General features: G+C 39.3%; 2 protein-coding genes across 3 annotated transcripts; both read left to right on the forward strand.

The window, feature by feature from the left end:
• The first annotated feature begins 502 nt into the window (after nt 1-502).
• Nucleotides 503-3,163, forward strand: LOC148845445 (Galactose oxidase/kelch repeat superfamily protein). The gene has a single exon (XM_088956192.1). It carries the CDS (start codon nt 1,365-1,367, stop codon nt 2,640-2,642), a length of 1,278 nt encoding a protein of 425 aa, XP_088812318.1. The 5' UTR covers nt 503-1,364; the 3' UTR covers nt 2,643-3,163.
• A 42-nt stretch (nt 3,164-3,205) lies between these two features.
• Nucleotides 3,206-9,022, forward strand: SEC15A (exocyst complex component sec15A). Of its 2 annotated transcripts, none has more exons than XM_088956191.1 (2): nt 3,206-3,393; nt 6,413-9,022. In XM_088956191.1, the coding sequence occupies exon 2, from the start codon at nt 6,417-6,419 to the stop codon at nt 8,781-8,783; it is 2,367 nt and encodes a 788-aa protein (XP_088812317.1). In that variant the 5' UTR covers nt 3,206-3,393; nt 6,413-6,416; the 3' UTR covers nt 8,784-9,022. The 2 variants fall into 2 exon arrangements, with proteins under 2 accessions (XP_088812317.1, XP_088812316.1); XM_088956190.1 differs by lacking the exon at nt 3,206-3,393 and adding an exon at nt 4,425-4,825.
• The last annotated feature ends 4,934 nt before the right edge of the window (nt 9,023-13,956 follow it).

Here is a 13,956-nt window from a genome sequence, read left to right on the forward strand (position 1 = left end):
CAAAAGATTCACATTACAAAATACAATAATTGTACTACTACTAGATAAAAAGATGTCCCACCAATTTTTAGCAATGTTCTTAGACTTGGGTCAGACCGGACGGTTGGACCATCAGAACGGGTAACTATTAGCCCAAAACGGTTTTTTGCTGTCCGGTTCTTAAAAATGTTGGACCATTCGACTCATGATCCAAGTCAGACAAATTTGATTTCTAGTGTAGGGAGCAAGGATGCAATGGGAGTGGGCCCCATTTTGAAAGTGGTCCATTCTGTCTGATCATCCATTATCCAACACGTGGCAAATGGTGAGGCCCTAGACGACAATTAGGCCTAATGTGGCCCTAGACTGCTAGAGCTAGACCTAAAGATACTATCCTCGAAGTCCAAGCAATTTACCCGAACAATAAATAATAGCGAGATCGAGAGGTGTATGTGCGCCGAATCATATCAGCGAGGAAAAATGAGAGAAAAGAGGGAGACACAGTTGGCTTTTGTAGTTTCTCCATAGAACGGTCACATGGAAACAGCGTGAGAGTATTATTATTTGCTGGCCTGGGCCCTTTCCCTTGTCTCCTACTGGGTCACATGCATGAGTTCCTCATGGTCACGTGACTTTTCGGTACACTCAGCCTGACAATGACATGGGCCTTGGAATCATGGACCCCCATATCTCTCACTCTCGGCTTATAGCCTTTCTACCTCTAAGCTAGACAAATTACATGATTAATCGAGCTCTGATCCATTATTGGTCCCTCCCTGTACGGACATTCGGATGATATTACCCGGACCCGATTCCCAAGTTACTGACTTCTCACATTCTCAGTTTTCAGTTTTCACTCTGAAGACTTAACTACGCTAAGAGCCCATCTTTCTTACCGGATTGATCCGACCCGCTCCATTGTTGAGATGAGATTCCTTCCTGAACCTAAACTGTCCAATCATCTTCCGTAAACAATGGCAGTTTCCTGGAGGTTTATTGTCCCGTTCTGGAGAGCAGTGATAACATATTTCTACGCACGTAATAAGAGTAGATCATGTAATCCCAAGCGTTAGTTTTGTTGAGATGACAGAATAACCAACATCCTCTGATTTTCCTCTATGTATCGTTCAACCGAAGAAAAGCATGTAGATAAATAAACCTTTGAGAAGAGAAGTACGTTCTCCTTAAATCTTCGCCGTTGGATGCTCCTCGTAACTTACTCTAATTCAGAAAGTCCATTCAAAGTGGGGACCATCGGGAGTACGAACCTACGTACATCTTGGAGGACATGAACGTTTTCTCCTTTATAAATCCCCAGTAAAATCGGAAAAATTACAGTCTTTTCTCTCGCTCGCTGTCTCGCTTTCTTGCTCGTTCCTCAAGCCATGGCCGAGAGCTGCAATTCTCGTGGCTTCTCATGGCTTGTGAAGTCCTGCTTCCCCAATCCCCAGCACGAAACTCGACGGGGGCCGACCCTTCTTACCCGAATATCTGATAAGAATCCTCAGGAGAGTCGCCCGGAGAACCGACACCACAAGCACGAAACCACCTTCCCTTTCCTCCCCGATGACATCCTACTCGAATGCCTATCTAGGGTTTCCCCATCTTCCCTCCCCTCTGTCTCTCTCGTCTGTAGAAAATGGTCTCAACTTCTCGACTCTCCCGGATTCTACGATCTACGCCGCAATCTCGGCCATCTCCGTCAGACGGTTTTCGCCGTTGCCTTCACTGATTACGGCGTGTACGCCGCAATGCACCGTATCGGAGACGAAACTTCATGGAGGACCACTTCCTTTCCAGCCGTCGAGATGGTCGCACCAGAAATCTTCGACGGATCGTTCTCCCACGCACGTTTGACGTCGATAGGCCGACACATCTACATCATCGGCCGAAATGCTACGATCCGATACGATACGTGGACTGGAGTAATCACCTCGAGGGCCCCAATGATTTTCCCGCGAAAGAAGTTCGCCGCGGCCGTAGTTGCTGGCAAAATCTACGTCACCGGCGGAGGCGGCGCTTCTCGCACTTCGGCAGTAGAGGAGTACGACCCGGAGACGGATACGTGGCGTGTCGCTGCGGAATCTCCAAGGCGACGGTATGGCTGTATCGGCGCGGCTGTCGACGGGGTGTTCTACTCGATCGGAGGGCTGAAGATAGGCGGAGTCGCGGAAGCTACACGTGGGGTTGGCTCAGAAGCCCACGTATATGCCAGCTCCATGGATTTGTACGATGTGGAGGCGCGTGCATGGTTGAGGAGCCGTGCAGTGCCCGGCGGGGGGTGCGTGGTGGCAGCGTGCGCCGCGGCGGGATACATCTATGTACTCGCGAGCCATGCCGTGGAGCTCTCATTCTGGAGGTACGATGGGCGTAGGAAGAGCGGTGGGTTCGGAGAATGGTGCCGGATGAAGAGCCCGCCGCTGCCGGCGCAGGTGAGACTCGACAGTACAGTTAGGTTCTGCTGCGTGGGAGTTGGTGAGAAGGTGGTTCTGGTGCAGGCGGTAGGGTGCATTGATGATTTACTGAGGCGAAGTGGGAGAAGCTGTAGAGGGTTGAAGGAGGGATTGGTCTTGGTTTTCGATTACGCTGCGGGCGAGTGGAGTAGAGGCGCCGATTTGCCGGCCATTATCCGACGCGCCGCTTGCGTTTGCGTCGAGTGCTAGTGTTTCGTTTAGTCGTGTCTCACTCTCTCGAACTCGAAGCGGCATTGCGTTCCGTGGTCGTTCTAGCGCAAGTTAGTATATCCACAGATAATTTTACTAACCTGCGCGTATAATTTTATTATTTAACGATATGGAAATGGGGTGAACCTTGAACGGCGAAGTGAAGCTTTGGAGAGCGGAGACCGGAAAGGCAGCAGATACGAGAGTCGAGAGACCGGTTTGTCACGTTGTGTTCACTTCACTCAAGCAAGGTGTAGGTTAGAAAATCTTGGGGGAGTATGCTAACTTGTTCGATGGTGTTTGTCGCTAAATGCATGTTTTCTGCTAAGATGTACTTCTCTGCGTGGTGTACTTTGGGTATGGCGCACGTTAGAAAAGGGGATCCGAGAAATGCGATCCAGAGTCAGCTTGACAGATGGAGTGAATTAGAAGAAAATAATGCAGGATTCGAGTCAAACTTCCGCGATGTAATGTAATTGAGATTATTATTTATTAATCATATTTATAAATAATCCAATGTATATACGTGAGTTGCGGCGCATTTTTAAAATGGTGATTTGGTAGCTTCTATGTTGCGCGAGGAGGAAACAGGGGAGCTTCGTCGCTTTTTTTGAAACTTTTGCCACGTGGACAAAGCGTAATGTGTACGGACGGTGGCGACGGGCGGGGATGACTAACGGCTAGGTAGCTCGAAAATCGGAACGTGATACGAAGAGTCAGGAGGCCTACAAATTTTTGTAATATCGGAGAGGTATGGTACCGAAAAACTTGAACCAATCTGAAAGTGGAGACTGGCGAGTGGAGGCCAGTTGGGTGATACATGTTGATTGCTTATCAATATATTCGGTACCGTTAATCCGTAGTCAAGACCTTTTGTCTAGAAGACTCGAACCAATCCAATGGAAACAATGCCTGAACTGCATGCATAATGTTCATGTTCACGGTGGGGCCCACCGGATCCAAAAGGTGGGACCCACATGTGGACATGAAACCACGGGGTAGGGGCCAAAAGTGGGACCAACAGCACATGTGGAACAAAAAGTAGGGCCCACATATGGTTTGGAGCCACACACGGACCGATTATATTTCCAATTGCATTTCCCTAATGTGGAACAATTAGTACGGCCCACGTGTAAAAAAATGGATGAGAACTGAATCAGAAGGGATAAATTAAACTTTACTCAAAACAAAACAAAAGAAGCTTTAGAAAAATTATATAAAAGAAAGCATTAGGGAGTGTTTAGTCAGTGTGCATGATTTTGTTTATCTCTTTGTTTTTTTTTTTTTTTTTTTCCCTAACAAGAGAGACACTTGTTAGAAAAGGTTTATTTGGATGCACTCTTATCTTTTCACACCAAATAAACCTTTTTTTCCCTAACAAGCCAAGCCCAAATTGATCTACCTTGCAATTTATTGAGGTTGGGTTTAGGTTTTTGATTCTCAGGCAAAGCGTGGTCCAAATAATACTTTGCATTTGCTTACCTAAGGTAACTCCAATCCTAACCCAACTATACACATACATAATGCATATATTGTACATACACACATGTATATCAAATGTTAGTACTGGTTAGGCTTGGATTGAACAACTCAGGGCTTGATCTAGATTCCAGCCTTGGGCCCAATTCTTAGATTTGGGTTTGGGTGGATTCATACTTAGCCCAGCCCACCAAACTTACGCCACACCAGGAAGAGCACATCTGCAGCCTTGGTCATAGAATTCCTTTGCGATCCACCAATAAAACACAGACATAAATAAGAAATCAGTTCATGTTATGTTCTGAATTTTATTTCAATGGTTGTATGTCAGTATTTCATTCATTGGAGGAGGGGATGTCAGAAGAGAGTGATGCTAGAAGATGTAACCAAATATTGCCTTAATTCTTGGCATTATTTGAGGTATCATTGAATTGGGTTCTCCCTCTTGGGCTGAACGCTGAAGCAGTCCAACTTAGGTGGACAACAAGGAAATACTAAAACCCGATATCCTGGCTTTATAAATTAACAAAATATTAATGAAATAACAAAATAGAAGAAAGAAAGGTCGAAAAAGAGAAGAGATCGACTCCTCTCTTTGTAGATTTACGTATAGTATTTGAAGAAGACAGAAAAAACTTATTATTTCCATGGGTTTCTCGACGTTCTAGCTTAGAAGATACAGAGCCTTTCTCTTGTTTTCACCTGTAAGTTCCAACTCTTAGAACCCGATAAAGGAAATCCTTTTGAGCTAATTTATTGCAGTTTGGTTTATCTATATCCCTCTTGGATTCTTCTTGTCATTGATGTTGTTTTTTTATTTGATCTTGTATCTCTTTTTTTCATTGTTTTTGTTAATAATTTATGGATCCCAACACATTAATAAGAAGTTGGTTTTTTTTTTCATTATTCTTTGATGATTGATTATAGGTAATTGTACCTAAGTTCTTTTCTGATCTGATTGTTGTTCTTGATGGTTGATTCGGATGAGAACAAGCCATTTGAATTTGGGTCTGATTCAAACCTCCATGAAATTCCATAAACCAAACTAAATTTGAGTTACCAAAAAATAAAATAAAATAAAATACAAAATGAACAAACCAAACAAAATAAGAAAAAAAATTGTCCTATTTCCAACTGAACCAACAAATTACCATCCTTCTGCTTTTCATACAAAAGAGGAGATAGTTTAGAAACTTAGGTCAGTGCAACCCCATAATTTCTAAAAAGAGATCTTAAAATAGTGAAGGATATCGACTTACACTCTTAAATTTGTGGTGCTTCCAATCTTTTGTTTCAAATTAAATCCGCCCAATATACCTCAAAAAAAAAAAAAATCCTCCCAATCAAATGGTATTTTTAACGTTTAAATCAAATCACTTGTCTAGCATTTGGGAGTGAAAAATGAGAACACAACACCTCATTAGGACTTTTTTGCGACCCACCGATTAATACATGGACAAAAATAAGTAATTAGTTGATATAATTTTCTGAATTTATTTAAACTAGAAAAACACTAATGCAATGCAGGGAAATAGGTTTGAAGATCTGAATTTGAAAGAAATATGAATAAGAATTTGTTTTTTTTCCTGATTCTTGATAACTGATGGGTAATCGTACTTGAGTCATATAGGCTGGGTTTAGTCTGATGGACATGGGTCAGAAGTTATTGGTTTAAATCAAGGATATTTGTTACTAAAAGTTTCAAATTGTAGATTGCACATCACATGCAAAGTAAATCAAGTAATTATCTGTTCTAAAAAGTTACAAATTGTAGATTGCACATCAGATCAGAAGTAATTGGGTCAGAAGTTACAATTTGTAACTTTTAGAACAAATATCCTTGATTTACTTCTATTCAATATTTGTTTTTCTCCTTCTCTCAGAGCAGTTTTAGCTATTGTTTAGCTCTTAAAATTGTATCTTCTTTTTCTTTTTTCCTTTTTTTTTGCAGTAAAGGTGAGGCAGGTTCAATTCCGATTTTCTTTTTTCCCCCTCTTTCTTTTGGTTTGATTTGGCTCTTTCTTAGAAAAGATACATCTATGTTTTACAAATAAAATTATTTAGAAACATTTATTTCTTTCAACAATCTTTGATGAGGACAAGGAAAACTTCCTAAGTCTCTTTTAATTTGTAGACATCTCTAATCTCATCTGCATGTAGTTGTATTTGTCATTATCATCTAGCTACTTGAAGATGTCCCACTGAACTTGAAGAGGGATTTTTCAAGAACCTAATTTGATTGGTTTGTTCTAAATTTACTAATAATTGTTTCATTTCTTCCCTAATATCAGTTCCATGGAAGTGAAAACCAAGAGAAGAGCTGTTGCTGAGAGTGCAGATACTGGAGAAGGCTTGGTTCTTCTCACTTCAATTGGGAATGGAGAGGATTTGGGTCCTATTGTCAGGCATGCTTTTGAAATGGGGAAGCCAGAGTCTCTCTTGCATCAACTCAAGAGTGTTGTAAAGAAAAAGGAAGTTGAAATTGAGGAGCTATGCAGGCTCCACTATGAGGAATTCATTCTTGCTGTTGATGAGCTCCGGGGTGTCTTGGTTGATGCCGAAGAGCTGAAGGGTGAACTCTCAAGTGACAACTTTCGGCTACAGGAGATTGGGAGCTCTTTGCTTTTGAAACTTGAGGAGCTCCTTGAGTCATACTCAATCAAGAAGAATGTCACTGAAGCTATAATGATGTCAAAGAACTGTGTTGAAATCCTATACCTCTGTGTGAAGTGCAATGAGCATGTAAGTGAAGGTCGGTTCTATCCTGCTATTAAGACTCTTGACAAAATAGAGAAAGATTTCATGCAAGATGTTCATGCAAAGACCTTGAGAAGGGTGATTGAGAAGAGAATACCAGCAATAAAATCACATATTCAGAAGAAGGTATGTACTGAGTTCAATGAGTGGTTGGTTCATATAAGGAGCAAAGCTAGGGAAATTGGACAAACAGCCATAGGACAGACTGCATCAGCTCGTCAAAGGGAAGAAGAGATGAGGACTCGTCAGAGGGAAGCTGAGGAGCAAAGCCGTGCAGGGTTAGGTGACTGTGTATATATGCTAGATGTTGAGGAGATAGATGAAGAGTTAATTCTCAAGTTTGATCTTACTCCTGTCTATAAGGCATTCCACATTCATCGTTGTCTTGGGATCCAAGACCAATTTCGAGACTATTACTATAACAATCGGATGATGCAACTCAATCTGGACTTACAGATATCATCAGCACAACCATTTCTTGAATCCCATCAAACATTCCTAGCTCAAATTGCAGGGCACTTCATAGTGGAGGACCGTGTCCTACGTACTGCTGTAGGGCTATTGTCCTCTAATCAGGTAGAGACCATATGGGAAACGGCTATTTCTAAGATCACATCACTACTGCAGGAACAATTTTCTCGTATAGATACAGCAAGCCATCTGCTTCTGATCAAGCACTATGTGACTCTTGTAGGAGTGACTCTGAAACACTATGGCTACCAAGTGAGTCCTTTACTAGAGGTTCTTGACAACAGCAGGGACAAATATCATGAGCTTCTGTTAGAGGAGTGTGAGCGCCAAATGGTTGATGTTCTTGCAAATGATACTTATGAGCAGATGGTAATGAAGAAAGAATATGAGTACAACAAGAATGTTCTGGCATTTCATCTCCAAACCTCAGATATAATGCCAGCTTTCCCTTACATTGCACCCTTCTCATCCACTGTTCCTGATGCTTGTCGCATTGTTCGATCATTCATTGAGGATTCTGTGAGTTATTTATCTTATGGGGGCCGCATGAATTTCTATGATGTTGTGAAGAAATACCTTGACAAGCTGTTAATAGATGTGTTGAATGAAGCTCTGTTGAGAACCATCTACAGTGGTACAACTGGTGTTTCCCAAGCAATGCAGATTGCTGCCAACATAGCTGTTCTTGAGAGGGCTTGTGATCTCTTTGTGCAGCAGGCAGCTCAACATTGTGGGGTCCCTGTTCGAACAATTGAGAGGCACCATTCTAGTTTAAATGCCAAGGTGGTTCTGAAGACATCAAGAGATGCAGCTTATCATGCTCTGTTGAACCTTGTTAACTCTAAATTAGATGAGTTCATGGCACTAGAGAGTATCAATTGGACGACAGAGGAGGTTCCACAGAACCCAAATGACTATGTAAATGAAGTGGTGATATACCTCGACACTGTCTTGTCCACAGCTCAGCAAATCTTGCCTTTGGATGCCTTATTCAAGGTTGGCACTGGGGCACTTGAGCATATCTCCAACTCAATCGTCACAGCTTTTCTATGTGACAGTGTGAAGAGGTTCAATGCAAATGCCGTCATGGGCATTGATATTGACCTGAAGGTGTTTGAGAATTTTGTAGATGACAGGTTCTATACCACTGGACTGATTGAGATGACCAAGGAAACTAGGTTAAGAGATTTCTTGATAGAATCTCGACAACTGGTTAACCTTTTATTAAGCAACCAACCAGAGAATTTCATGAATCCAGTGATAAGGGAGAAATACTACAATGCACTAGACTATAAAAAGGTTGCTACCATTTGTGAGAAGTTTAAGGATTCTCCTGATAGGTTGTTTGGAAGCCTTTCAAATCGAAACCCAAAGCAAAATGCTCGAAGGAAGTCTATGGACATGCTAAAGAAAAGATTGAAGGATTTCAATTGATAAGGCTATAAGTGTGTTTTTTAATTTTCCATAAGGATTTACTTTTAGACTTTTTTTGTTTGTTTAGAATTAAAAGATTCTTTTTCTTTTCATTACATTTCTCTTTTCTTTCTTGCTTTACTGTAATTTCCATGTTTAAGTTAGGTACTATACAAATGGAGATTATTTGCACATATGAGATGAGAATGATATAGACGAAGTGTTGATATGTATGTATTGATAAAGGCAGATGTTGTTCAGTTTTTGTTATTTGCAAGTTAAAACATAAAATCAATTTGTAGGTCTGATCTGTTGCAAATTGGATCAAACACGTCATTCAGTTGTAAGGAGGCTTCATCAGAGCACCAACAAGCTGTCCTGAAGCTCCATGATTGGCTCAATTTCTCTGTAGATACAGATGTTTTCACCAATGAAATGTCCCCAGGGATGCCCAATTTCTTGGATTGGATGGGAATTTCTAAGGTTACAATTTGGACCGGGTTGGCCCGAACCCAACCCGAAAAAGTTGGATTAGATTGAATCAGGTTGATACTTGGGTAGGGTTAGGGTTGAAATTTATGAATTCGACTTTACTTCGAGTTGGATTAAAATTGACCCCGATCTAACCTGAACCAGACTCTATAGTATATATTATATATAAATATATGTTATATGTGATATCATATATTGATTTATTTATATGCATGATATTTGTATGGCCCCTACTACATATTATTATTTATTTCTTCTAAAATAATCACTTCACAAAATTCTAATTGAAAATACCAAAACCTTAAACATTTTTTATGTTTTTTGAATATCTCCTCTTTGTTATTTGCCACCCATAATTTAGTGCCATAATTAAACTTTGTACTTAAATAACCAATAAAAACATTAATAAATAAGTACTAATAAAACATATGATTAATATATATAATGAAAATTGAGTTAAAATATGAGATTTAGAAATTGTAAGAGATTTTAAGGGATGGAAAGATATTTATTTCTTCTAACCTGAACCAGACTATAGTTGGGTTAAAATTGACCCCGATCTAACCTGAACCAGACTCTATAGTATATATTATATATAAATATATGTTATATGTGATATCATATATTGATTTATTTATATGCATGATATTTGTATGGCCCCTACTACATATTATTATTTATTTCTTCTAAAATAATCACTTCACAAAATTCTAATTGAAAATACCAAAACCTTAAACATTTTTTATGTTTTTTGAATATCTCCTCTTTGTTATTTGCCACCCATAATTTAGTGCCATAATTAAACTTTGTACTTAAATAACCAATAAAAACATTAATAAATAAGTACTAATAAAACATATGATTAATATATATAATGAAAATTGAGTTAAAATATGAGATTTAGAAATTGTAAGAGATTTTAAGGGATGGAAAGATATTTATTTCTTCTAACCTGAACCAGACTATAGTTGGGTTAAAATTGACCCCGATCTAACCTGAACCAGACTCTATAGTATATATTATATATAAATATATGTTATATGTGATATCATATATTGATTTATTTATATGCATGATATTTGTATGGCCCCTACTACATATTATTATTTATTTCTTCTAAAATAATCACTTCACAAAATTCTAATTGAAAATACCAAAACCTTAAACATTTTTTATGTTTTTTGAATATCTCCTCTTTATTATTTGCCACCCATAATTTAGTGCCATAATTAAATTTTGTACTTAAATAACCAATAAAAACATTAATAAATAAGTACTAATAAAACATATGATTAATATATATAATGAAAATTGAGTTAAAATATGAGATTTAGAAATTGTAAGAGATTTTAAGGGATGGAAAGAAGGTTGGATTGGACCCAACCCGAAGTCAACTTGGGGGTTGAATTGGGTTAGGATTGAGGGAATTTAGTTAGGATTAAGATTAGAGTTGGATAAGTTGGGTTGAAAATCGGATTGGGTTAGGGTTAGAGTTGGGGTTTAGAACTTAGGGTGGATTGGCCTCAACCCGAGCTAACCCGGCCTAACTTGCAGAGGAATTTCCTTTACCCCATTTCTTGGCTGGCAAGCCTTACAGCTTATAATACCATTGTTGTTGCCAAACTGTGTGAGCTATTAAAGAATTGCTTCTCTGTCTGTTTGGAATATCATTTATTGTTGCCAAACTATGGGCGACTTGGGAAGGTCTTCGCGTCAAGCAAACTCTTTGATGAGTTGGGTTTAACCTTGCTTCGCAATTTGCATGTGTTTTCACTTTTCATAATTATTTGGTAGATGATGGGCTTGCCAAGTACTGTATTATCTTTTCTGTTTTCTGGGTGCCTCTCTAATCAAATCCATTGAAGTGCAAACAGAAAATTACTTGATTTGAAGCAAAATTGTCTCCGGTTCAACCAAAAAGAATATGAAATACATAGATCGTAAAGAAAAATTGCATTTCATCACAAGTCACAACTGGTTTGGTCACAATAGAGTTCTTTCCCTTCCCAGAATAGATGGTAACTCTGTTGGGAAGACTACTGACTGTGGCTGATGCAGTGGGTAGGGGCTCAGAACGGTCCGGCGCCGGCCGATTGACCTCCTCCTACTCTTGGGCTTCAAATTCCGGTGCCCAACAGAGGAAAGACGCACCACGCGACTGCATCAACATCAGCTCATAGAGCCTTCTTCAGGACTTCAACAAGGCATGAATCGGTCCATGAGCATACGAACTGTGGCTTCTGAGAGGACAGTCCCTTGGAAAGCTGGCTCAGATCGAACAGGTCTAGAAAGCGACCCGAAGAACGACGACGAAGAAGAAGCAGAAGAATTAGGCTTGGCCTCTTGTTCTACGACTAGAGAGCGTGGTCCCTTCTGTGGCCGGACCTTCTCCCCCACCTTGGAGACGAGCTTGGTCATCCACACTCCTACAAACTCTGGCATTTTTTCTTGATCGAGTTATCTCTGAATCTTGGCTTAGAAGAGTAAGAAAACAAGGCCAAACTATATATAGAAGTAGAAGCATGAGGCATGAGGGGACTGAGGATAAAAGTAAAAAACCAGGTTCTTTTCCTCAATTCTAGATCAGCTGTAGCTCTGTGGGTGATGAATTATTTTGTCGAAAAAAACCAGTGTTCGGATTGAAATCAGTGTGTTCACGCCCCCAGATACGGTGGGTGTATCGAGATGAGCGGGGCATATGGCGTGCTTTTTGTAGTTTTGTTGGTTGAATGCGGAAGCCATTCTATGGGTGCAAAAGCGACAGTCGGTGGCTCCCAGTATCAGAAATGACCAAAAGAGAAAAAGCTCAACAGTCAAAAAAAAAATAATAATAATAATAAGAGATAAAGGGAGGGTAAAATGGGATGGATCTTGGGCCGATCCAATTGTCACTCGTTCTCATCCGAAAAGGGTCTCGTTATTGAGATCCATTTCCAGTATATTTCGGTCGGATGTATGATACCGCTATAGCTATCAAAGAGTCGGGTCGGGTCGTTGTATGCATGATCCACAACCAATAAATAAATTTGGAGAATTAAACCCAGACCCGACCCATAAGTCACCTTATTACCTCACCCGTTGCTCCATAGAAAGGTGGAGCTTTCATAAAAAATAGGTGGGAGAGTAACTACAACTTCAATGATTTTAGAATTTTTGATGACATATGGTTAAGAAAAATTTCATGTTATTGGATTCAATTTTTTAAACTTTTTGATATTTTTATGATACTCCTATTACAATTATGTTTTTGAAGAGCTAGAGTTTAAGAGGATCTGTACTATAAAGTACCTCTAATAATTAATATTTTATAAATAAATATCTCTAACAAATCAATAAAATCTAGGGCCACAAACGGGTCCAGTCAAATTGGATAAAGGTAGATTCAAGTTTGATGTGTTTATATTTGAATTCAAATCAGATCATATCCATCAGAGGTATATCGAATTTGAATCGAATTCAGATTGTAATAAAATATTGAATGGTATAAATTAATTAAACTAAAAATTATGAAAATATTATATGTTATTAATAAAATGAACTAAAAATGATTTAAATATATATTGTATTTCATGTACAAAATCAATTGAAAATTATTTGATAAAACTTGAATATATGACAATTTAGTAAAAATGCAAAGTTTAAACCATCTTTAGTAATATACTAGCAGGTACTCATGCGATGCACGGGCTTTGTTAAAATAATTTGAGGCAAAAGGTTGGGTGGACCTAATCCAAGCCCAACCCTACTCAACCAAAACTTTTGCATAAGTTGGACTTGAGTTTTTGAACTTCATGTTGGGCTTGGGCTAAAAAGTTTAGGCCTAACAAAACTCAAAGTAGGCTTAAGTTGAGGCCTTGGGTACTAATCGGATGCAATCTAAGCCTGCCCAACATTTTATGTTATGCATATCTATATATTATCAATCTATTTTACAAGGAAATTAAGCTACAAAGATTGATATGCCCAAGCCCAAGCCCAAGCCTAGCCCAAGTAGGGATGGCAACAGGGTGGGTTCAAGAAGGGTTATGTAAATTCTAGACTCTACTTGCCTCCCTAAACCTCCCAACTCGTACCCACCCCAAAACCCAAATTGTGTTGGATTTTGATAATCCAAACCCTTTCTGCAAATGAAAATGCAAAACCCTCCTCGACCCTACATTCAAGGGTAGGGGTGAATCGGGTTTAGAACTCACATCTAATTTTCTATTATTTCTTGTTATATATAACTAATAAATTAGTGAAATAACATAAATAAACAACAAAGTTTTCAAATATTTGATTAAGACATAAAACCACATAAACTATCAATTATCCTTCACATCAAAATCTCAAAATATTATTAAATTCAACACCTAGTGTACAAAAGTTTATGTGCTTTCCAACAATATCTGGGTTGGGGACTAGAGGGTCAAGTTTATCCTAGTACCCATCCTTGCTCCAAAACCTAACTTGCCCCAAAACCCATCCTTTAAGAAAAAAACCGCCCCATTGGGTTGGGTACCCATCGGGTAGGGTAGAAATTGCTATCCCTAAGCCTGAGATGTTGAGCTAAGTTTGAGTTAGGGCTAGATTGATAAGCTCGACTTAACCTTGAGTTGGGCCAAGCCTAATGCTCTAGGTTTGAGACTTAGGATTGTGTTGACCCTCAATCCGATTCAATCCACCCAAGTTGCACCCCAAAAAAGAGGATTGTGACATTCCT

The sequence above is a fragment of the Nelumbo lutea genome, chromosome 7 (assembly GCF_056320005.1).
Source record: "Nelumbo lutea isolate HS-2025 chromosome 7, American lotus-T2T, whole genome shotgun sequence".
NCBI lineage: Eukaryota > Viridiplantae > Streptophyta > Magnoliopsida > Proteales > Nelumbonaceae > Nelumbo > Nelumbo lutea.